Genomic DNA, 27,652 nt, shown 5'->3' with positions numbered 1-27,652 from the left:
AATGTATAAAATGGTTCTCGTTTGATGTAATTTAAGGACTCTCTAGTCAATATATATAAATTGATTCTTGTTTTCTAAATGCTACTTTTGTGTTCAAATATTTTTTCTCTAAATGTGCATCACTGGAATCCTGTGTGTTTATTGAGACGTGATTCCATATGTTTAATGTGATGTTGCCTCTTGTTTAATATGCTGCTCTGTTCTCAATGTGATAATGAAATACCTTGCTCACGTGGTGATGGCTTACTTCTAGTCTTTCAATTTCTGGTAATTTATAATGCTCAATATTGGAGAAAATAGGATAACTAAGTTTTCGGTTGTGTGTCAGTATTCTTTTACCAAACTCATCAAGGCTACAGGAAGAATCTTTTGAGTATTCTAGAATTTATATATATGTATATCAGTATTCTGTATTTTGATTAATATTCAATTATTCCCAACTTTGTAGGCTCTTTTCTTTTGTTAAATACCATCTCTGTAAAGGGTTTCAAGAAAGAATCTTACATAGCTCCTTGTACTATAATTAAGCAGTCTCCTTTTAAAATAACCTAGTTCAGTTTTTATTTTGTTAATAAAGAACTTAAACAGGTCCTTTTCCTGAGTCTAAGTTCCACCAAAGCTTTTAGGATAATGTTGATTCATTTAAGTACAAAAGTAACTAGTTCTATACAGTTAAAACCACAGTATTAATGATTTCCATATAATATCTTCTCATTATTGACTATACCAGTTCAGTCTTTTCCAAGATATAATTAATGACACATACTACAACTTAATCAATAGATTAGTTCTAGCGTGATACCACCTACCCGATTTTCTTAAAGAACGAAAAACCTCAGTTGTAGAAGTCACCTTTGGTACTTACTATTTTCAAACCTCTCGACCATGAGATTTGCCATCAGGACCAAATCTCTCCCCAAGCTTGCTCACAAGACCACTGTCTTTTACAAGTTTTTCACTAAGTGTTGTTGCTATCTGGTCATCACCAGACTTATCTCATCTATCGTCTGACCTTTCATCACGGTTTTTCCTTCCCCCACTCCCTTTTTGTTTGGAGCATTCACAACTAGGGAGGATAGTTAGGGTTTCTGGCAACTGTATTTCCTAACTTCCTTGTTATGAGAAGTTACAAGGTCTGTTAATATTCAAACCATTTCTTTTCTTTAATAATTAACAACATTAATCACTTCAAACAAATAATAACAATAATATCTAGTTTTGTTTCTTACTATGGTAAAATAAAATATTTATAGTTTATGTTAAATGATAATGTATAAATATTTTATTCTTTGGTAGATTTTAAAATTTTTATTTAATTAAATTGTTTATATTTATAATATTTTGTAACAAAAGTATTAAAAATATAAGAGTATTTTTCCATTTTATAGGTGGTAAGAGTTTTGTTTTAAAGGAATTAAAGAAAATCAAATTCATGATCAACAATAGCTAACAACAATATAAAATATATATATGTCAAACACTAAACTATTTAAATTAATCTCTTCTCTCTATATATTATAAAAAGAATCGAACTCATGATCAAAAACAGGTAACAACAATGTCAAAAGTTGTATGTGAAGCTCTAAACTACTTAAACTAATCTATCTTTCTATCTATCTATATCTATATCTATATATATATATATATATATATATATATATTTTTTTTTTTTTTTTATTTTTTTTTTCATTCTAATAAAAATTTATTTAACAATAAATTTTGATGGTTCATCTTATTTATTTTGATTAAATAATAATATAAGGTAATAAAACTTATATTGCAATCTTATGAAAAATGGAAAACCAAAATCTATATTATTAATAATAAAAAATTATTGGTATTTGAAATTTTATTGTTAAAGTTTAAGAAAGTGTTTATTGTTTACCTCTTTTTAATTTTGAACTTATAATTTCTCATATCTATATCTATATCTATAACTCTTAGATTCACTTAAATTATATATTTTAATAAGGTTTAAATCGAAAATCTTAAAAGATAAATTTATCTAATATTCAATTCTATTTCACTATTCTATATTTTATTGTTTAATAGAGTAATTATTTTTATCTTCATTATCAATCTTGAATCTATTTTAATTTGGTATTTATATTGGAAAGATAGATTAAAACAGGAGTTACAAATGTTTTCAAACTTTGAAAAAAATTGATATATAACAGATAAGCTAGTGTATATGTTGAGTGCAGTTTAAATATTCTAAGTTTTTGGTTTTTTATAGATTTATTCTCCTATGTGTTTGGTTTAAAATGTGAAAAGAAAATTATTGAAACAATAAATTTAAATTCCATATAACCTAATGTTTTGAAAATTTTCCAAAAAATAAATGTTAGCAAGATTGACTTGAAATCAGATTATCACCAGGTGCTTATTGAATCCTTGATGTGTGGAAGAGTGCCTTCAAATCCAAGGAGGGATGTTTTGAATGGTTGGTCATGCCATTCAAATTGACGAACACCCCTGCAACCTTCATGAGACTGATGGATGACATCTACCCTTCACCAATGCATTTGTGGTGGTGTATTTATATGACATCTTGATCTTCAACCAGAGTTGGGAAGAGCACCTCCACCATATTCGGCAGGTCCTTCAAACTCTTCGACAACACAAGCTATGTGCTAACTTGGAGAAATGTACCTTTGGCCTGACTTAGGTTCAATATTTGGAGTACATCACTGATGATGAGGGTGTACACGTGGGCCCATCCAAGATACAAGTCATTTGGGATTGGTCAGCACCAACCACTCTAACAGAGCTTCGCAGATTTTTGGGTCTTATCAATTTCTATTGTAGGTTCATGTTGGGTTCTCTTATATTACTTGGCCTTTAAGTAAAGCCACCAAGGGCGGGGCGAAAGCCAAGTTCTTTAGGTCGGAAACCCAATAGCAGGCGTTCTTTGAGTTGAAGAATTTCTTCTGTTCTACACCAATGCTCACATTACCAGACCCGCAACAACCATTTGAGATTGAGACAGATGCCTCTGACTATGCTATTGGTGCATTTATTACTCAACATGAGCATCCAATGGCTTACCATAGTGAGATGCTTTCACACACAGTCTGAAAGTACCCCACTTATGACAAAGAAATATATTCCATTGTGTATGTCTACCATCAATGGAAGCATTACATTCTAGGGAAGGAAACAATCATCCACACAATCCACCGGCCTCTACAGTTCATACAGACACAAGGGAAGTTGTAGAACGATCGTCATTAAAAATAGTCCACCTATCTGCAATAGTTACATTTTAACATTAAGTATAAGAAGGGCAGCACCAATAATGTCGCTGATTGCCTCAGTCGATCACCAGTCATGGCACTAATCACTCTACTCGACTCCTGTGGGCACGAGACATTAGGGTGACTGCATCTTTACAAGAGCGATCTAGAATTCAGTAGCATATACTAGACACTCCTAAAAGGGAAGAAAGTTCCAAATTTTCACCTTTAGGATGCACTATTATGCCACCTGGGACACATATTTTTTCCTTCAAGTGAGCGTGCCATGATGATTTGAGAGGTAAACTACAGTCGAGTCGCTGGACATTTCAGAGTAGAGAAAACCATGACAATATTGCAGAAGTATTTTTATTGGCTGAAACTTCATCAGGATGTTGGGAAGTACATTAGATCCTGCACTGCCTGTGCCATTGCCAAACCAACCATCAAGAAGAAAGGCTTGTATACTCCTCTACCTACTCCTAGTCGGCCTTGGGAATCTGTTTCGATGGATTATATTTCGGGCCTTCCTTCTACTAAGCACAACAACAACTAGGTTTTCGTGGTCATCGATAGATTCTCTAAGATGGCCATCATGTGGCTTGTAAGAAGTGTATCACAGTAGGGGCCACTGCTAAGCTCTTCTTTCAGCAAGTGTGGGTACACTTTGCGATCCCACGGTCCATTATCTCATATCGTGATAGCAAATTCCTGAGTACATTTTGGTCAAGTCTTTGGTCAATGCTGGATACAAAACTCACTAAGTGCACGACTTTCCATCCCCAAACTGATGGCCAAACAGAGGTTGTCAACAGGATGATCGTACACATTCTACGTATGTACAACTCGAAGAATCCATGCACATGGGATGAAAGTCTCCCCTATGTCCAACATAGCTCTACACAACTCAATAGGCCATAGCCCCTTTCTGGTAGGGTTGGATTTCAGCCATTATGCCCCATTGATGTGTCCATACCATTTGCAACCACTCAAGTAGATTCAGCTCACATGCAATCCGCAAGCTGAAAGGGCTAATAGTTTCATTGATCTCATTCAACACATTCGTAAATAGCTCCATGATATATTGGACAGATCCAATGGTATGTACAAGTAGCGCCATGATTACCATCGACTGTTGCACAAGTTCTAGATGGGCGACCAAGTTTGGCTACATTTGTAGAAGGAGCGCCTTGCTAGATCCCACCGAGCTTCACCCGCTCCGATATGGGCCATACACCATCACCAAGGTCATCAGGGACAATGTATTCGAGCTTAGCATCCCACCATTCCTTGGTCTACACCCAGTGTTCAATGTAGATCACCTTCGGCCATACTTTCCACCATTGTTTGACACATCTGACATTGCAGAACAACTCACACCAACAGAGCTCAACCCAGACTGCATGGAACATGCCACAACTAATGAGATCATGGACACACAGATCAAGAACACTCACCAACAGAGGATACAACTATATTGAGTTTTCAAAGCAGGCCAACTCCATCACCAAGGTAAATGGCTCACTAGGGACCAAGTTCAACAAAAGTTTCCTGATCTCATGGAGGAACTCAACACAATGGGGACTATTGCTTCCTAAGGGGGGAGGACTGATCCAAGTGGATATTGGTTTCCACCCACCTTTTCCACTTCAACCCTCACCATTGTTTTTTTTAGTTTTTTAGTTTTCTTAATTGTAGCACAATTTACTATTTTTGGTAGTTTTCGGGTTCTAAACTTCTAGAGTCATTTGAGGCCATAAACAAAATTTTTTGGCAAAATTTCTTTGGCAATTACAAAAGTAAACCCATGGGTAGTTGTAGTCCTCAGAGACAGTTTTCCAACGAGGTATCATACGTGTTAAACGAAGATAATATGACCAAGTTACGACCCCAAGAAGATCGCTGCCCAACTAACCCCAACGGGGCTCATAAACTCTTGGTGTTACATCTCCTCGGGTTAGAGCTTTGGTTGTCTATGGTTTTCTCTTATTGTTCAATAATAAAAAGGCCTTTGAGCCTCATTGTAACTCAGTTCAGAGGCATGTAGCTGCCACATCTCTTCTCAAAGATAAGCTATTATTGCTCGAGCTATCTTATTTCTATTATATTTATAAGCATAGTCCAATATTTTTTTATTAATGAAATGAAGTGTTTTTCTACTACATCTCTCCGTTTATGAGTATATCTATAAATTGTTGCATCTATATTTAAATTTGGATCAATAATCTATGCTATTATTAAATTCATAACGCATTTAAAAATTAAATCTCTACCTCACCCAATATCATAAAAATATTATAAATTAATAGCCGGTCGTACTGATCATTTGAAACCAAAAAGATGCTTTTCGCTACTTTTCTTTACCTTCGCAAGTCACAAAAATTTATTATGTCATCAACCAGGTTTCTGTGTTCATCTTCCTTTTCTCTAGCTTCATCTTACTTTTTACTAGGCCTCCATAGTGACTAATTAAGATATTTTACAATGAATTTATCATATTTTTAAATTGCTATATAACATGAAAAAATCATAAGTAAAATTGTGGGTTTCCAAAAAGTTTAGCTTGCAAATGGGTAATAGTAAATTGATGATACGATTAAGTTAAGATTATCGTAAATACTGTAGCAATTTGTACAGTTTAATTTTAAGTTACTAACTTAAACTTCACATTATTTTACTAATAAGTTAGACTTCAACATTTAATAATAATCTTAACCTAATATATTAACGCATAATAATTTTTAAATAATTTGAAATGTAATTTAAAATTTAATTCTTTACATGAAAGATACAATATAATTTTATTTAAAAAAATATATATATCTTCTATAGTTTTACTGGCAAGAGACGATATAATTTTAATTTTCAAAAAAAATAAATAACTTCTATGTTGAGAAATATAACGTGAGCTCGTCATCCTGACCATTATGTCAGACCAAGCATTGAACTTATCTGAATCTTAAAAAAAATTTAATTAAATGAAAATTAAATATTCAATTAGTATAAAATAATATTCTTAACAATGAACCATACGTTATTGCGTATGCGATTACATTATCATAATACTTATGACTTAATTATGGTTATGTCTATGTCACACTATGAAAGAGTGTTGAAAGTATCATCGGTGTCGTTGGTGGAGCTGGATTAGGTTAAATCCATAAAATATTATGATCAAATCCATAAAATATTATGGTCAAAGGCATATTATTAATTATAAATTACTAATTTATAATACAATTAAGTGTGGTACATGCATATTCACACTTGAGGCATATTATTAGTTATAAATTACAATGTAGTTAGGTTAAATCAATAAAATATTAGCGTATGCAATTACATTATCATAATACTTCATCACTTAATTATAGTTATGTCTGTGTCATTATGAAAGAGTGTGGAAAATATCATCACTGTCGTTGTCTCAGGTTAAAACCATAAAATATTATGGTGAAAGGCATATTATTAATTATAAATTACAAATAAATTAGTAATACAATTAAGTGTGGTACATGCATATTCCCACTTAAGGCATATTGTTAGTTATTATTAGTTACAAAGTACAAAGTAATTAGATTAAATCCATAAAATATTATGGTCAAAGGCATATTATAAATTATAAATAAATCAGTAATACAATTAAGTGTGGTCAAGGTATATTATTAGTTATAAATTACAAAGTAATACAAGTAAGTGTGTTAGGTTGAAGAGATATTAATAAATTTATTTGATAGTATCATTATTGTCGTAAGACTTTTTGGTTAGTTGTTAGGCCATTTTATTTTTATATTATGATTATTGTCCTAAGACTTGACTTTGGGTAGTTGTTAGGCAATTTTCCAAGTAGGTATTTTTTATTTGGAGATCAACATTTAATTTGATTGATTATGTAATTAAATAATATTAATAAATATTTTGTTTTTTAGAAATGATGAGAAAGAATATATGAGTAATAGAGAATAGAATAATAAGAGAATGATTATTTTAAACGAAAATTAGAATTTAGTTCCACATGCTGTGAAAAATTAGGGAAAAACGCTGCACAAAAAAAGTGGAAAGCCTAAAAGCAAGATTTAACCTGTTAGGCCCCTATACTACTTGTGTAACCCCTTATTGTTATTAGTACAACCCCCTTATTATATTGATGTACCCATGTAGTGCCCATATTGTTACTATTGTGCCCATAGAAGCCCACTATCGTTATTATTGTACCCTTACATTATTATTGTTATGTCGGCTCTGATTATATTATGATCCCTTAGACTCCTATATATAGAAAGGAGGTTTTGTCATTTGTATCATCCAATAATCGTTCGTTTATGTATTCACAGAAACAAATATTTACATCAATTCTAAAATCTAGTTTAAAAAATATAAAAATAATAAATATATTAATAAACATAAAATTTAAATAATTTTATATAAATTTTATTTTTTATAAAGTAATTAAAAATATTAATAAAATATAAATATTTTAATAGATATTAAAGATAAAATATTCTATTATAAATTTTATCTCAATAAATAAAATAATTAAAAGTATTTTTTATAATTAAAATATTTAAATAATATAATGATGGGAGATGTGATGCTAACCAAAAACATATTTATAAAACCGAAAAAAAGTCATAAAAGATATCACGATGAATTAATTACACCGTAAGGCGTTTCCCTTTGAAATGAGTTGCCCCAGCGACCGTCGTGTCCTATTGTTCACCGTGGATTTGTGGTGTTAGACGATTGAACGAATTTTGATTGTTGATCCAAAACTAAAATAAAACTGAAATAAGTTATGAATAACAGAAAAACAGTTAATGAAGAAGCGTGTTCCCTCCATGGAGAAGCTTCTCAGTTCCTGCGACTCAAAGATTGTTCTCATTTTGAAATCTAAGCTGCTTGTGGAAATGGCATTGGAGCGCCCATATTTTCCCAGATCCTTCTGTGAAAATCCCAATGGAAATGGCTAATACAAACAGACAGCACAGGATACTCGTTTTACTTGTCTTTGTCATTCTACTTCTCAGTACTCTAGCACGAATCGATCCCTCGCTGCAGGTTTTCCCACTGCCTCATTTGTGCCAGCGTGCGCTAAGCCTTTCGACACCCATGTTGAGCCAAAGAGTGACCTATCAAAAGACCAAAAATGTAATATTAATACTCATAGGAAAAGCAAACTGCAGCATAACAGAGAAATAGAGTTTCCAAGAGAGAAAATTAGCCAGTAAATGATATAAATTGTGGCTGCCTACAAGTCTGTGAAATAGATAGGAAAAATATGGGAAAATGCGACCAGTAAAATAGTAGAATGAGAAAGGAAATAATGAGTAAAATATAGAGAACATACTCATACTGTATTTAGCGGAAACAGAAAAGAAGACCATCATAAGAAAACCCTGTTAACGCAGAAAATATATCTGTTAAATGAACCCTGAATAATAATCAGCTTCTGAGTGGATATGGTGTCAAAGCGGATGCGTTTACTCTGGATTTCCAAGTTGAAGAGATCGTCGGAACCCGCTATGAGCTTAGTGTCCCACTATGAGCTTACTGTCGACAGAGGAGTTTGCAGAGGAAAACGTTACCATTGCAAATCCCGGAAATGAATGATTGAAGCAAAGGTTAGGTCAGTTGGTTATGGAAAACCACTGCAGGCACCTAATGACCTTGCGATGAAAGAGCATCAAGATGGACGGCTGCAACACCTCCAGATTGTGCCTATGAAAGTTCTGGAACCTTGGGGGCTAGTTAGCCACCAACATTCAAATATTGTGGTTACTATATAGTTACATGTCCGTACAACCTTGCTCCATTTAATATTAATTGGCCATGTAACCTTTGCCTTCAGAAATATCATAATGTACAAGATAAAAGACAGATTAATGCAAATAGCGAAATGTTAAAATTGTGTTAATTGCATTTTTAATTTAATTTTTCTTTTTTGTCTTTCTGTAATGACTATGGTGTAATACATGTCAGACTATGTTGTAATAAATGTGATAATTTGTAATTTAATGTATCTAAGTTATTGTAACATGTGCTACTAATCAATGCCAATGGCATGTTCGTGTTTATTTCAAAATGATTTAATGTGTCTAACATCATCTACAATATAATCTGAATGATAACCCATTGATCATAACAAACCACAACAGCTAGATTCTTTTAATGTCTTAAAAAAAACCAATGGATCCAACTTTGCGAGAGAAAAATGGCATTCCCACAGTAATAGAAATCATAGCAGAGATCTTCATTCATATATATATATATATATATATATATATATATATATATATATATATAATGAGTATGTACTATAGAGATTTATTTATCTCAATGATAACTTGATATTCTTCCAGTTATGACAAAAGAGTAAAATATTTAAAATAGAGCATGGACTATAGAAATTTATCTGAATGATAACTTGCGATTCTTATCCCACGCTGCATATGGTTTCAGTGTATGTAAACGAAAAATTAATAGATCAATTTAATCTTAATTTTGACGGATTTGATTACCTATTCTTCCCCACTCTATGATATTCTTCCCCACTCTATGCCTTACGGCGTTTCCTTTGCAACATAAGGTGCAAATGCTAGTTTGATAACATGATGGGGAGACATATATTGTTAGATGAAAGAAGATAATGTTTTGGCACACAACTCACATTGTGGTGTAAAAGGTGAATGTTTTGGTTTTTCTTATAATTATTTCTAAAATTTATATAATTATAAACAAAATAATAAGACAGTAATAATATAATTGTTAAATGATAATGTATAGATGTTTTATGGATAAGTATATTTTAAAATTTTTATTTGATTAAATTGTTTATATATATGTATATATAGTATTTTGTAACAACAGTATTAAAAACATAAAAAATAGAAGAGAATTTTCCCATTTTATATTTTTTTAGATGGCAAGTGTTTTGTTCTAAAGGAATTAAAGAAAATAAAATTCATGATCAACAACTAACCATAATATAAAAATATATATATCAAACTCTAAACTATTTAAATTATTTTTTTATCTACATATATTATAAAGAGAATCAAACTCATGATCAACAATAAGTAACAACAATATAAAAAGTTGTATGTCAAAGCCTAAATTACTAATCCGCATACACGTATATATATTTCATTCTAATAAAAAATTATTGTTAAATAAATTTTGATGGCTGATTTTATTTATTTTGATTTAATAATAATATAAAGCAATAAAACTTGTATTGCAATCTTATGAAAAATGGAAATCCAAAATCTATATTATTAATACCAATAAAATTATTAGTATTTGAAATTTTATGTTAAAGTTTAGGAAAGTATTTATTGTTTACCTCTTTTTAATTTTGAACTTCTAATTTCTCATATATATATATATATATATATATAACTCTTTTCAATTTTGAATTTATAAATTTTCATATATATATATATATATATATAACACTTAGATTCACTTAAATTATATATTTTAATAAGTTTTAAATTGAAAATTTTGAAAGATAAATTTATAGAATATTCAATTCTATTTTACTACATTCTGTATGTTATTCTTATTGTATAATAAAGTAATTATTTTTAATATTATTATCAATCTTCAATCTATTTTAATTTGATATTTATATCGGAAAGATAGATTAAAACTGGAGTTACAAATGTTTTCAAACTTTGAAAAATACTGATATATAAGCTAGTCTATGTGTTGAGTGTAGTTTAAATATTCTATGTTTTTGGTTTTTCTTATAGATTTATTCTCTTATGTGTTTGGTTAAAAATGTGAAAAGAAAATTATTGAAATAATGAATTTAAATTTTATATAATCTAATATTTTGAAATTTTTCCAAAAAATAAATGTCAACAAGATTGACTTGAAATCAGGTTATCATCAGGTGCCTATCAAACCCTCTGATGTGTGGAAGTCTGTCTTGAAATCCAAGGAGTGCCTTTTTGAATGGTTGGTCATGCCATTACGATTGACGAACACCCCTACAACCTTCGTGAGACTGATGGAAAAAATCTTGTGGCCCTTCACCAATGCATTCACCATGGTGTATTTAGATGACATCATGATCTTCAGCCAAAGTTGGGAAGAGCATCTCCACCATGTTCGACAAGTCCTTCAAACTCTTCAACAACACATGTTGTGTGCTAACTTGGAGAAATGTACCTCTAGCTTGACCCAGGTTCAATATCTAGGGTACAACATTGATGAGCAAGGTGTACATGTGGATCCATCCAAGATACAAATCATTTTGGATTAGCCAGCCCCAACCACTCTAATAGAGCTCTGCAGATTTTTGGGTCTTGCCAATTTCTACCATAGGTTCATGTTGCGGTTCTCTCATATTGCTTGGCCTTTAAGTCAAGTCACCAAGGGTGGATCAAGAACCAATTTATTTTGGTCAGAAACCCAGCAGTGGGCATCCTTCGAGTTGAAGAATCACCTCTGTTCTGCACTAGTGCTCACATTTCCAGACCTGTAACAACTATTTGAGATTGAGACAGATGCCTCCGAGTATGCTATTGGTGCAGTTCTTACTCAACATGAGCATCCAATGGCTTACCACACTGGGACACCTTTAGACACAGTTCGAAAGTACCCCACATACAACAAATAAACGTATTCCATTCTGTAGGCCTGCCATCAATGTAAGCATTACATTCTGGGGAAGGAAACAGTCATCCACACAGACTACCAACCTCTATAGTTCATACAGACACAAGGGAAGTTGCAAAACAATCGTCATTAGAAATAGTCCACCTATCTGCAACAATTCCATTTGAACATCAAGTATAAGAAGGGAAACACCAGGGAAAATTTTAAGAACCCCCGCTAAATTTATAAATATAATAAATGGGCGAATCTCCATGGTATATAGGAAAAATGGAAGGCGATTTTATCAATAATATAATATGTATATATAATTTCTTGGCGAATCTCTTACCAAGCATGGCGAATAATATAAAGTGACTTATGGAGTAAATATAAAAAAATATTTTATTTGTTTACCATACCTCTCGTTTATTTATATCTTTTATTAATTTACCATACCTCTTTTACAAATATGGTATTTGGCCCATAGGATTCACTTAAATAAAACCTCTTTCTTGAGCCTTCATAAATAGAACGAGGGTTATGGACTAAATATAAAAAAAGGTTTTATTTATTTACGATACGTCTAATTTATTTATATTTTTATTTATTTACCATACCTTTGAGTAAGTATAAAAAGATGTTTTATTTATTTACCATACCTCCACTTTACTTATATTTTTATTTGTTTACACCCTTACATGTATATAAGGTGACTTATGGAGTAAATATAAAAAATGTTTTATTTATTTACCATACCTCTCATTTATTTATATTTTTATTAATTTACCATACCTCTTTTATAAATATGGTATTTGGCCCATAGGATTCACTTAAATAAAACCTATTCTTGAAAATGGGCGAATGGAAGTTTGTAAGTCCTAATTTCAAGGGCTAAATTTACCTTTTTTACCCTCTCCCTTAAAATAAGGTGGGCTATTCGAGGTGATTTGTAAAAATGTACTATGATACAAAATATTCGCCCACTAAAAATTTAAAACCCCTTAATTTCGCCAAAGGGCGAACATTCGCCCCTAAAATTATCCTTGGGAAACACCAATAATGTCGTTGATTGCCTCAGTCGACCACCGGTCATGGAGCTAATCACTGTGCTCGACTCCTATTGGCATGAGACATTAGGTGGCCGCATATTTACAAGAGCAATCTAGAATTCAGCAGCATATACTAGACACTCTTGGAAGGAAAGAAAGTTCCAAATTTTCACCTTCAAGATGCACTGCTATGCCACTTGGGACACACGTTGTTCCTTCAAGTGAGCGTGCCAAGATGATTTGGGAGGCCCACTACAGTCATGCCGTTGGAAATTTCAGAGTAGAGAAAAGCATGGCGATATTGCAGAAGTATTTTTGTTGGCTGAAACTTCATCAAGATGCTGGGAAGTATATTAGATCCTGCATTGCCTGGACCATTGCCAAACCAACCATCAAGAAGAAAGCCCTGTATACTCCTCTACCTACTCCTAGTTGCCTTGGAAATCTGTCTCGATGGATTATATGTCGGGCCTTCCTTCTACAAAGCAAGAAAATGATTTTGTTTTCATGGTCGTCGACAGATTCTCTAAGATGACTATCATGGCAGTCTGCAAGAAGAGTATCACAGCAAAGGCCACTCCTAAGCTCTTCTTTGAGTAAGTGTGGGTACACTTTGGGATCCCACAGTCCATTATCTCATATCAGGACAACAGATTCCTGAGTACATTTTGGTTAAGTCTCTAGTCAATGCTAGATACAAAACTCACTAAGTACATGGATTTCAATCCGCAAACTGATGGCCAAATAGAGGTTGTCAACAGGATGATCGTACATATTCTGTGCATGCATAACTCGAAGCATCCATGCACATGGGATGAAATTCTCCCCTATGAGCAACAGAGCTACAACATAGCTCTCGACAGCTCAATAGACCATAGCCCATTTCATGTAGGGCTAGATTTCAGCCATTATGCCCCATTGGTGTGGCCATACCATTTGCAACCACTCAAGTAAATTCGGCTCACATGCAGTCCGAAGCTGAAAGGGCTAATAGCTTCATTGATCTCATTCAACATATTTGCCAATAGGTACATGATATATTGGACAGATCGAATGCTAAGTACAAGCAACACCATAATCAACATCGAATGTCGCACAAATTCCAAGTGGATGACCAAGTTTGGCTACATTTACAGAAGGAGTGCCTTGTTGGACCCCACCACAAGCTTCACCCACTCCGATATGGGCCATACATCATCACCAAGGTCGTTGGGGACAATGCCTTCGAGCTCAGTATCCCACCATTCCTTGGTCTGCACCCAGTGTTCAATGTAGATCACCTTCGGCCATACTTTCCACCATCGTTGGACACATCTAACATTGCATAATAACTCACACCAACAGAGCTCAACCTAGACTGCATGGAATAGGCCACAACTAATGAGACCATAGACACATAGATCAAGAACACTCGGCAACAGAGGATAAAACTATATTGAGTTGTCAAAGTAGACCAACTCCTTCACCAAGGAAAATGTTTCACCATGGACCAAGTTCAGCAAAAGTTTCCTCATCTCATGGAGAAACTCAACACAATGGGGACCATTGCTTCCTATGGGGGTAGGACTGACCCAGGTCGATATTGGTGGCCACCTGCCTATTCCACTTGGACCCTCACCATTGTTTCTTTCAGTTTTTTAGTTTTCTTAATTGTAGCACAATCTACTATTTTTGGTAGTTTTCGGGTCCTAAACTTCCAAATCCGTTTTGAGGCCTTGAATGACGTTTTTTGGCATAATTCCTTCAGTAATTTCAAAGGCAATCGCATGTGAAGTTGTAGTCCTCGGAGAGATCTTTCCAACATGGTGTCATATACGTCAAACGAAGATAATATGACCATGTTACGAACCCAGAAAGTTGGCTGCCCAACTAACCCTAATGAGGTCCATAAATTCTTGGTGTTACATCTCCTCGGGGTAGGGTTTTGGTTGTTTAGGGTTTTTTCTTATTGTTCAATAATAAAAAGGCCCTTGAGCCTTATTGTAACTCAGTTCAAAGGAATGTAGCCGTCACATCTCTTCGGAAAGATAAGCGACGTCACTCGAGCTATCTTATTTCCATTATGTTTGTAAGCATAATTCAATATTTTTTTGTTAATGAAATAAAGAATTTTTCTGCTACATCTCTGTGTTTATGTATATATCTATAAGTTGTTGTGTCCCTATTTAAATTTGGCTCAATAATCTATACTATTATTAAACTCATACGACTTTTAAAAATTAAATCTCTACCTCATCTTATATCATAAAAATATGATAAATTAATAACCATTCCTACTAATCATTTGAAACCATTATAAATTAATAGTAGATCCTACTCATCATTTGAAACGAAAAGAATGCTTTTAACTACATATATTTACCTTCGCAAGTCACACACATTTATTATGTCATTAATAAAGGTTTTTGTGTTCATCTTCCTTCTCTCTAGCTTCATCTTACTTTTTCCTATGCCTCAATAGTGACTAATTAAGAATTTTACAATGAATTTATCATATTTTAAATGGCTAAATAGCTATATAACATGAAAAAATCTTAAATAAAATTGTGGAAATTGTGGGTTTCCAAAACGTTTAGCTTGTGCACATGAGGTGCACGGTGTAATGGTAGGGGCGGATGGCTGCAGCACCCCCCACCCAGGTTCGAGTCCTGCTGCGACAGGTGTATGATGTTGTATGTTGGAGAATGTAAAGGTCCCGCACTAGCTTACAAAAAAAAAAAAAACGTTTAGCTTGTAAATGGGTAATAGTAAATTGATGATACGATTAAGTTAAGATTATCGTAAATACTCTAGCAGTTTATATAGTTTAATTTAGTTTAATTTTAAGTTACTAATTTACACTTCATATAGTTCAAAATTTTAGTAATACGTTAGATAATTTTTTTATTAATGATAATCTTAACTTAATATATTAACAAATAATAACTTTTAACTTAATATATTAACAAATAATAACTTTTAAATAATTTGAAATGTAATTTAAAATTTAATTTTTTTACATGAAAGAGACAATATAATTTTAATTTTAAAAAATAAATATCTTCTATGTTTTTACCGCCAAGAGACGATATAATTTTAATTTTAAAAAATAAATATTTTCAATGTTGAGAAATATAATGGGAGCTCGTCATCCTAACCATTATGTAAGACGAAGCATTGAAATTATCTGAATCTTAAAAAAAAATTAAATGAAAATAAAATATTGAATTAGTATAAAATAATATTCTTAAGAATGAACCATACGTTATTGCGTATGCTATTACGTTAACATAATACTTCATCACTTAGTTATGGTTATGTCTATGTCTCACTATGAAAGAGTGTGGAAAGTATCATCGCTGTCGTTGTTGGAGCTGGCTCACGTTAAATCCATAAAATATTATGGTCAAAGATGCATATTCACACTTAAAAGGCATATTATTAGTTATAGTTTACAAACTAGTTAGGTTAAATCCATAAAATATTAGCGTATGTAATTACATTATCATAATACTTCTTCACTTAATTATGGTTATGTCTTTGTCTCACCATGAAAGAGTATGGAAAGTTTCATCGCCGTCGTTGGTAGAGCTGGCTTAGGTTAAATCCATAAAATATTATGGTCAAAGGCATATTATTAATTATAAATTATAAATAAATCAGTAATACAATTAAGTGTGGTCAAGGTGTATTATTAGTTATAAATTAATACAGTTAAGTGTCTTACTTTGAAGAGATATTAATAAATTTATTTAATAGTATCATTAGTTTTTTGTGATATTCTTGTGTTTTACTTTTTTATTTTTTTAGACACTTGAGTGTGTTTACAAAGTAATACAATTTAGTGTGTTACCTTGAAGAGATATTAATAAATTTATTTGATAGTATCATTAGTTTTTTTGCGATATTCTTGTGTTTTACATTTTTATTTTTAGAGACATCACTATTTTTATATTGTGATTATCCTCCTAAAATTTTTTGGGTAGTTGTTAGGCAGTTTCCAAGTAGGTATTGCTTTTTGGAGATCAAGATTTAATTTGATTGATTATGTAATTAAATATGATGAATAAATATTTTGTTTTTGAGAAATGATGAGAAAGAATACATGAGTGAGAATAGGATAATAAGAGAGAAAGACTATGTTAAATGAAAAGTAAAATTTAGCTCCACTAGTTAGGTGAAAAACTAGGGAAAAACACTGCACAAAAACGTGGAAAGCCTAAAAGCAAGATTTTACCATATCTGGGTACATCACGCTGGTTGCTCTCCCCTAAAATTCGAACCCAAAAGTTACTAAACACAAGGCTTCAGATCTTACATTCTGTAATATATTCATAATCCTCTTAATTTAAGATATGGAAGCATTATTGATCTCGCATTGAGTTCGATTCTGCATCATATTCACAATCTCCCTCATTGAAGGTCGCTCTTCAGTAATGTCGCGTAAGCAGAGATTAGCAATTTGCATCATGTTCTGTAGCTCCATCGTGTGAATGCAATCTATCAAATTTCGATCAACAATTGTCATGAATTTGTCAATGTCTTCTCTGAAACGATATGGCTGAGTCCATTCTGCCAGAGGTGTGTCTTCATGTAGTGCTTTTAAACCTGTAATTAGCTCGAGAAGAAGCACACCAAAGCTATACGCATCACTTTTAGCTGAATATCTTCGTGTTTTCACGTATTGGGGATCCATGTAACCATAACTCCCTCTAACAGCAGTGACTGTAAACTGATTGTCTTTTGGGCCTAACTTTGATAGTCCAAAATCAGCCAATTTAGCACAGTTATCGTCCACCAGCAAAACATTTGCAGACTTAACATCACGTTGCAATATCGGGGGCCTTGCTTCTTCATGAAGGTATTGCAGTGCCACAGCAACTTGACAGGCTATGTCCATACGAGATGGCCAAGATAATGGACTTGCGAGACCTCTCTCTGTGTGAAGTCGATCATACAAACTCCCGTTGGAAATGAACTCGAACACAAGAATTCGCTCACCTGCAGATGCATCATTCACAGAATTGTTATAAGAAAAATATAGCAATAGAATTGTTTTATAAAAGGATTATTTAAGAATATATATATATATATATATTTCATTCTTATAAAAAATTATTTAAGAATAAATTTTGATTGTTCATTTTATTTATTTTGATTAAATAATAATATAAGGTAATAAAACTTATATTGCAATCTTATGGAAAACCAAATTCTATATTACCGATAAAAAAAAATATTGGTATTTGAAATTTTATTGTCCAAGTTTAGGAAAATGTTTATTGTTTATTTTTATTTTTTATTTATTTTTTTTTATATATATAAGTAGTAGATTCATTTAAATTATATATTTTAATAAATTTTAATTTATGGAATATTCAATTTTATTTCACTACACACTGTATGTTATGAAATATTAGATTGTATTTCACTACACACTGTATGTTATTGTATAATATAGTAATTAGTTTTAACTTTATTATTAATCTTGAATCTATTTTAATTTTGTATTTATATTGGAAAGACAGATTAAAATTGGAGTTACAAATGTTTTCAAACTTTGAAAAAAAATTGATATAAGAGATCATGTGTTGAGTGTAGTTCAAATATTTTAAGTTTTTGTTTTTTTGGATTTATTCTCCTGTGTGTTTGGTTTCAATTGTAAAGAAAATTATTGAAATAAGAAATTTAAATTTTACATAATTTAATATTTTGAAGATTTTCCAAAAAAAAAAAAATCAAATAATAAATGCTAATCATTTAATTAAAAAAATTATTTTTAAATTAAAAAAATATACAAAAACTCAAGAAAAACACTGAAATTAAAAAGAATTAATAATCTGAGAACCTGTACCAAATTCCAACCATTTATAATCCAACATCCAAAACAAAACTTTTCACATTAACATTATATCCTCAAATTAAGAGGATACACAAAACCTCAAAAAAGAAAAAGATGAAATTGAGAAGAATTAATGATCTGAGAGCCTGTACCAAATGTTAACAACCTGTAATCCAACATCCAACACAGAACTTTTCACAATGGCTAACATGGGCATCTTTTATGTGAGAATATTGTGGGATCCGACTAACCTGGACAAGGTTAATTATTTGATTTTGTCTATGTATGTAGGCATTTTTAAGTCTAGAAAAATTGGGTAATACTCTGGATCAGACAAATATTAGTAACATTAATTATTTGACCTCCTTCATGTTTATCAAATTCCAAAATATTTCTGAAATTCAAAATCAACTTAAAGTAAGTCCGACCTATCCTTCTGCAAAAATTAGACTCAAGGGGAAAAGAAATTGGGGTTCCAACCACTGAACTAAGACCCAATGACAATTGTGGTTCCTACCACTGAACTAAGACCCGATGACAGTGTTTATCGGAATATTGTAAACCAAGGGAATTGCGAAAGAAGGGAATAAGAGCACACCTGCTTTTAAACACAATCCGATTAGATCCACCAGATGAGGATGACTTGGAAGTCTGAAGAGCATAGACAATTCCTGTTTGAATAAAGTGGGATCTAAATTCGTTGCTCTCTTGACGGCGCCCACCCGACTACCTGGTAAATTGGCACGATACACAAATCCAGAGACGCCCTGTCCAACTTTTGTTGTGAAATTGTCAGTGGCGTTGGCCAGTTCCTCCCTTGTATATGTGCATATTCCTATGCCCTCCTCCAACCAGTTCAGTTCTTCCACTGTGTGTGAGCGTAAGTCTATAGGGTTCGCTGGCTGTTCAGTTGCGTAGGTTTGTGGATGTATGCTCACTTCGAAAAAGTTCTCGCTAGGGTTTGCGAGTTGCCTCACGGGGTAAGTGCGTTTGCGGGCAGTCTTCTTTTTTTTCAATCTCCTCACAATGGCGATGACAACCATGGCGATGGGGGTTGCCATTACCGTTGCAATGAGGCAGAAAACAATGGGGATGGTAAAAATCGTGGCATCGTTGGTAGGGGGAGGAACCATGCCAATCGATGCCATGATTTCTGTAATTCTGATATTGTGCGGGAACAATGAACAGCAAGCGATGCAGCGAACAAATAGCAATGAGCGATCAAGCGAAATCCGCGTTTCACCCGTTACCTACGAAAATGGGTTGTCAAATTCACACTTTGGAATTTCGTATACTGTCGCTCAGATTACGATTTGGCGGAGATGATTGGTCCTATTGTATGCATGTGTCTTGCAATTGTAGATTTTAAAATGATAGGGCAGAGATTATTGGTCGTACCATGCATGTGTCTTGCAATTGTAGGTTTTTGAAATAAAAGTGAGTGAGATGATGCAATTGTGCAGCGTCCGACGATATAATTTTTTGGCCTCTATTGTGTTTTTAAATATACTAAATTGACATGTAACATAAGGTAAAATTATAACTTTTGGATAAAATTTTTAATTTTTATTATTTAATTTAAATATACTAAATTGAGATATAATTATAATTTTTATTATTTAAAATATGTATGGTTGCAAAGAGAAGGAAATTGGTAGTTGCTTTATCATGAAGGACTATGTAAACTATAAAATTCAAGGTTGAAATTTTTATGGATCTAACTAATAATTTATTTGTTTATTCAATTGTGTTTTTAAACTTACATAAATTAATGACATAAATTTGTGTATAATATTCAGAATATTAATATCCTATGGAGGTTAGATTCATGGCATCCAACTTATAATTATTCATAATTAAATTAAGATACTTTGAAAACAAATCCTAGTCTTTAATTTGTGTATACTATGAATATTTTGAAATATTCTATGGAGGTTAGCTTCATGGCATCCACCTAACAATTATTTATAATGAAATCAAAATTTTGGAAGCCCTATTTTAAAATAGATATACTTTGTTAAGGCACTTTGAGGTGTAAACGACACTGGTTCAAAACTCCCTCAGAAAAATTCCAACCATGGAATTAAACAAAATTATGCTCAAGAAAAAGTACCCCCTTCCCAAGATAGATGATATGTTGGATTAACTGCAACAAGAAAAATTCTTCACCAAGATAGACTTAAAGTCTAGATATGACCAAGCTCAAGCCAAAGAAAAATATATTTAGAAACTAGGCAAGTGCTCTATGAGTGGTTAGTCATTATGTTTATCCTATGCAATGCATCAACTACATATATGAGGTTAACGACTGATATAGTGTTCCCTTTATAGACTCACTTTGTTATTGTCTATTTTGATGATATATTAGTATACAATCCTATCTCAAAGGAGCACATATCACAATTGATGCAGGTGCTAGAGACATTGAAGAATCAACAATTGCTAGTAAATCTCAAGAAGTGTAAGTTTGCATAATAATGTTTGGTGTATCTAGGGTATGTGATCGATGGAGGAGAGATGAAGATATATCCTACCAAGGTAGAGGCCATCATGAGGTAGCCGATGCCTACTAATTTTTTAGAGGTTAGGAATTTCGTCGATGTAGCATAGTACTTCAGGAAATTAATAGCCTCATTTCTAACAATAGAAGCACCACTTCATGTCATAACAATGATTGTTAAGTGTTTCGAGTGGGGAAAGGACCAGCAAAGAGACTTTCAAGAGTTTAAAATGAATATCAATTAAGCATTAGTTCTGGCATTATTGAACTTGGAAGAGCCTTTCAAGGTAGAGACATGTGCAAGTAGGTATCCTATGGAAGTGGTCTTCATGTAGGGAACAAGGCATGTATGCAACCATTCTAATGTATTTCATGGGCCAGTTCGCAACTGATCTACCTACAACAAGAAGCTCTATGCCATGGTGCAAGCTACGAAGAAGTGGAAATACTATATAATGGGAAAGGAAATAATAATCCAAAAAGATCATCAATGACTATAATACCTACAAGCATAGAGTAAACTATAGTTGACCAATCATTGCAAATGGATAGGGTTTCTAACAGGGAAAAATTTAAGAACCCCCCCTAAATTTATAAATATAATAAATGGGCGAATCTCCATGGTATATAGGAAAAATGGAAGGCGATTTTATCAATAATATAATATGTATACATAATTTTTTGGCGAATCTCTCACCAGGCATGGCGAATATTTTACTCAATTATAAAATCTTGTAAGACCTTGGCGAGTCTTTCACTAAATAATAAAACTTTGTAAAGTCCTAGTGAATCTTAGCATAGGCTACATGCTGGTTTAATTCCCCCATTTAAATAGGCTACATTCCAGGTGAATACCATGGGTCAATACCATGTGCCATTTTGGTGAATACCATGGGTCAATACCATGTTCTATTTTTATTTTTATTAATTCTAATATTAGGGTTAATAATGGTTTTTTGCATGGTATTAATAACAATCTAGTCCATGGTATTTGTCCCATAGTATTTTGGCCATAGGTTTCACCTAAATATAACCCATTTTTTGAGTGTCCTTAAATATAAGGTGACTTATGGAGTAAATATAAAAAAATGTTTTATTTGTTTACCATACCTCTCATTTATTTATATTTTTATTAATTTAGCATACCTCTTTTACAAATATGGTATTTGGCCCATAGGATTCACTTAAATAAAACCTTTTTCTTGAGCCTTCATAAATAGAACGAGGGTTATGGACTAAATATAAAAAGAGGTTTTATTTATTTACGATACGTCTAGTTTATTTATATTTTTATTTATTTACCATACCTTTTGAGTAAGTATAAAAAGACGTTTTATTTATTTACCATACCTCCACTTATATTTTTATTTGTTTACACCCTTACATGTATATAAGGTGACTTATGGAGTAAATATGAAAAATGTTTGATTTATTTACCATACCTCTCATTTATTTATATTTTTATTAATTTACCATACCTCTTTTATAAATATGGTATTTGGCCCATAGGATTCACTTAAATAAAACCTATTCTTGAAAATGGGCGAATGGAAGGTTGTAAGTCCTAATTTCAAGGGCTAAATTAACCTTTTTTACCCTCTCCCTTAAAATAAGGTGGGCTATTTGAGGTGATTTGTAAAAATGTACTATGATACAAAATATTCGCCCACTAAAAATTTAAAACCCCTTAATTTCGCCAAAGGGCGAACATTCGCCCCTAAAATTATCATTGGTTTCTAAAATAGTTTCATTTAGTGATCAAGTACAAGAAGGAGAGAATAAACAAGTTGATTGCAATGATTTTAAGTCCATCCACATCAAACATCATAAGCTTGGGAACTCTTATGCACATGCATCCTTTAATAGATGATTCATACAGAGATACATACATATAGGATGGGGACTTTAAGGATGCATTTTGGTAGTTGTAAATCTAGTGCCATGTACATGATGGTGATAGAAAAATTGATTATAATATCTAGGATGGGTTACTCTATAGGTTATATAAGTTATGTGTTCCTAAAGGTGAGTGACTGCAGTTGATCACACAAGATCACGCTTGTAAGGTTGCAGAGAATCTTTTTGTATGGAAGATATTGGCTAACTTCCAAATGTATGTGTACTTGCATGTCATGCAAGAAGATGTATTAGGTTCATAATAGGATGCATGATTTGTTGTACTAGGAAGCCTAGTAACAATAAACAAGGTTTATATCATCCCTTTCATGTACCCACTTGTCTTTGTGAAATAATTTATGTCGACCCTGTGGTAGGTTTACCAACAACCAAGAAGGGACATGAATACCTATTTGTGGTAATTGACAGGCTTAGAAAGATGCATTTTCTAATGATAATAATTAGTGAACTTGTTCTTTAAGCTATTCTAGGTGCACTTTGGGATACGTGGAGTAGCATCATTTCAAATAGAGACACAAATTTTTTTAGCTCATTTTGGACTACATTATGGGAGAATATGGACAAAAATTTAGAGAGATCTATAACATTCCATCCACAGAAAGACGCGAAAATAAAAGTAGTCAATAGGAATTCGATGTATCTTTAGAGGGGTTACAATCAGAAGAATTCGAAGACATAGGGGAAAAATATGGTATATATATAACTCTCTTATAAAAACGTAGTCCACACTTCTATTTGTAAGTCCCCATTTCAAAGTTATTTTGAGTATTTAACATCTTCACCTTTGGATATTGCATATGGAGAACAAGGATGACTAACAAATGTTATTAAAGAGGATGTCTTAAGGGCAAAAAAAATTGTTGAGAAGATGAGGGAAATCCATATATAGGTATAGGAGACACTATAGTAGTCATACAAAAAATACAATTCCAAGCATGATCAACAAAAAATAAAGAATTTTTTTGAGATGTGAGACAAAGTGGTTACAGGTGATTAAAGAGTGGCTACAAGGTCCTAGTAAAAAAATCAATGCTCTATGATATGGACCCTTTGATATATTGGATAATGTGTGAGATAACGCCTATTAAGATAATTTACACACATACATGTGCATTTACTCAATGACGAATGTAAAAAATTTGAACCTTTATGAGCTTTCCATGCCAGATTGGGAAGAGGAATAGGTCCTGCCTTCTTTAGAGGATTTGGCACCAAATGCTTAGTCATATTTGATAGATGTTATATATTTGTAGCAATGGCTCAAAAATACAAGTAATGGGTAGAATGAACTTTGGAAAATTGGATTCGAATGATAGCTTCTAGCCAAGGCTCAATGGTACACCCAATAGATGGTCGAGGAAAAATTTCCTCACCTCATTAAATAGAAGCTTTTGGGGACAAAAATCCTCCCAAAATTGGGAGGTACTATCCATATTGCATCACTATATTCTTTTTCATCCATCCTAATGCTTTTAAAGTGAAACAAGTGGAGGAATTCTTGGAAAATGTAAGTAGGTTCGGTCTTTATTTAATGTATTTCAGTCATCTTGCAATGTACTTGTCAAAAGAATAAAGAAAATAATTATTATTATCACTTAATGCAGCATGGGTTTCATGCTTGTGTCAGCGTGTTTTAGGTCAAATTCCCCAATCAGGATTTTGAGGGTTTATTTTGAGTCAATAGAGTCATTGCAATTTTGAAATGACTATTCTTAGGATTTTGAATCATGTAAAAAGGTTAAGTATTGAGTCAAATATGAATTATGTTGACTCCACATCTAGTCGGCCTTTAGATGATCAAGTCAATCTCAAAGCGGGTTATTCAACCTCATCAAGGGACTACAAAAGAAGTTGTTCGAACTCCATTTGAAGAACATCTCAAAAGAAAGTTTGATATATCTTGTATCTATAAAAAGTGTGAATTGGAAGAAGGAGGAAAAGGAAGTGTGAGTTTGGTCTAGGAGAAAGAAAGAAAGAAAATTGAAACTTTGGTATAACTCTCTCTCTCACGTGCCCTAGTTTGGGAGATCAAAGTTCTCTTATTGATGTTGTAGCTAGCTGTCGTGTGATGGTGTTGCCATTATATGTCGAAGTTTCTATAGATGGGTGTTGCTGCCTTAGGAAGTTGTACTGGGCCAAGATCGAAGTTTATAAGAGAAGATCAAAGTATTCTAATGAAGATCGAAGTCTCCAAGGAAAGATAGAAGTGATTGGGTAAAAGAAAGTGTTGCCACTGCTAGGTCCAGAAGGATCGTCTGCAAGAGAAGAGGAAGGTTGACTTGGCGTGGAGGAAATTTCGTGTCAAGTTTAGAGTCTTGGAATATCTCTGGAAAACTATTGAAGGAATAATTAGTGATTGGGTTTTCCCTTAGTTGTGAGCCGATATCTATTGTCCGTTTTTTATGTGCTTTTTCTGTTGTAATTGCTTGATGAATTAAAAGAAAGAATATATATGGAAAACCTAATAATAATTCAAGAAAATCATAAGTAATTATCAAGTATAAGAAAATCTTTCTACCTCTCTGATTTTATAACATGGTATGAGAGCTTTGGTGAAGAAAGAAGAAAAATGTAGTCTCAAGCACTTGATCAAGGAATCATTCAAAAGGATTATTTAAGGGAGGAAGTCTACTATATTCAAAGACAATGTATAACACTATCAAGGAGAGAAAAAACTTGAAGGAGCCTCAAACTATAGGTCTTAGAAGAAGAGGATTTACTTCATCCTTGAAAAGAACAAAGTTCTATACTTGGGAAATGGAAAAGTAAAGAATCTTATTGATGACTCCAGCAACGCTGACGAAATAAAGTTCAAAGAATTATAAATGGTGGCCATGACTCTAATGGTATAAGGGTAAATGAAAACCTTCTCCCATTTATAGTGAATGTCAATCATGCTCAGGAAATGTATGAAGCCTTTTCAAAGTTATTCACTATTAATAATATTGGTCAAGTAACTAGCTTGAAGAATGAACTAATGACCACAAAGATGACTAAACAATATATAGTGTCCTCCTTCTTTGTGAACAGAGAAAGAATCAGAAATGATCTTTTGGTCATTGATTAAATTTCTCCAGACAAAGAATTTGTGATCGTTGCTCTATTAGTATTACCACCTACTTGGGGTGCATTTGCTTCAATATCTAACAGTTGGAAGGAAGCTCCAACGTTTGAAGAAATATGTACTGCCTACAACCAAGAATAATTAAGGATGTCACTAGCTGCCAATTCTAAACCGGTTTCAAATGCCTACACTACTCAACATAAAGGAAACTTCAAAAAATCAAAAGGACCAAAAAGGAAGGTAGAAATGTCCAAGGTAGAATGTTATCAATGTCATAAGAGGGGTCACTACAGGAGTGACTATGCTGACAATCCAAAGATGCTAACTTGTACTACTAAGTCCTTTGATTTTAGTCTTAGATGTCGTATTTTGTATTTTTTATGTTTTAGAATTTATAGGTTTTAACAAATTTTTGGAAAAGACATTTTTCTTTTATTTTTGTAATTATTCCTCAAGCTTTGGAGGGAGCCCTCAACATCCCCCAAAGATAATTTTATCATTTCCTTTCAATTTTTGGTTTCATGTGCTTGTTTAAGTTTTGATTATATTAAATACTAATCACCATTCTCCCTCTATTTTCTTGATTAGGAAAAACATATGTTATACCCTCAAGGAGTATGGAAGTGAGCCACCCAAGGTAAGGGTTGTCAAAGGTATGCAATAAACTACAAAACATTGATTTATTTAAATCTTTTATTCATTTGACAATCTGTTACTAACATTGTTATGTCTAGTTATATTGAATCCTCTCGATTCTTATTTTGGCTGATTCATCATTTGATAAATCTGCCCCACTCATATTCTTAATTGATTTTATAGGACCCTACATAGGTTCTCTGGAAAACACTAACCTAAGGGTATGCTAATGTGAATGTCTGAAACCGTAATACTACTTAGGGTTACTCAGAAATGTTATTTGGAGTTTGTGTTGATAATGTCATGTTTGGGATTTTAGTATGATCAAGAAAACCTAACTTGTTAGGATTTAATGATAAAGTGTAAAATCGTGAACGTTTGAAGTATTCATAATTTTGGGTTTTCTATGTTCCTATATTGTAACCTAACTCATTAGGGTTTGGTGGAATGTGTAAGCAAGGCCCTTATAATGTCTTAGAAATTATTTACTTGGAATGCGTGTTTGTCTGATCAAACCCTAGTTTAATCATGTTTGTTTGTCTAATTCTTATTGATATTTGTGAGGTTAGGTTTGACTAACACATGATATGAAATGTCTATGCATGATGAAGTGCTAGATGTATTATTTGATATGTTTATCAGTGATCATGAACCCTAGGGTTTGGAACTAAGCCCAAGTCAATGTTTTTTTCTCTAGGATGTTAGTATTTGTGAAATTTGAGGATTTTGCAGTTAAACCTTAGTTGAAGTGAAAATATCTTATGTATGATGACAATTCGATAATTTGAGATTTGTGTAAGATCGTTGAAATCTGAGCTTTAGTTGAGA

General features: G+C 32.6%; 1 protein-coding gene across 1 annotated transcript; it reads right to left on the bottom strand.

The window, feature by feature from the left end:
- Positions 1-17,213: 17,213 nt before the first annotated feature.
- On the bottom strand, positions 17,214-19,750 carry LOC149162036 (calcium/calmodulin-regulated receptor-like kinase 2). Its single transcript, XM_089435078.1, has 2 exons — positions 19,306-19,750; positions 17,214-17,866 (listed from the first exon to the last, which is right to left on the bottom strand). Exons 1-2 carry the CDS (start codon positions 19,748-19,750, stop codon positions 17,214-17,216), a joined length of 1,098 nt encoding a protein of 365 aa, XP_089291204.1.
- Between the last annotated feature and the right edge of the window lie 7,902 nt (positions 19,751-27,652).

Source organism: Pinus tabuliformis, chromosome 5_2 (assembly GCF_031772625.1).
Source record: "Pinus tabuliformis cultivar Carrire ecotype Pingquan chromosome 5_2, CPIR1, whole genome shotgun sequence".
NCBI classification, from domain to species: Eukaryota; Viridiplantae; Streptophyta; class Pinopsida; order Pinales; family Pinaceae; genus Pinus; species Pinus tabuliformis.
This window is presented reverse-complemented; position numbering and strand designations above follow the sequence as displayed.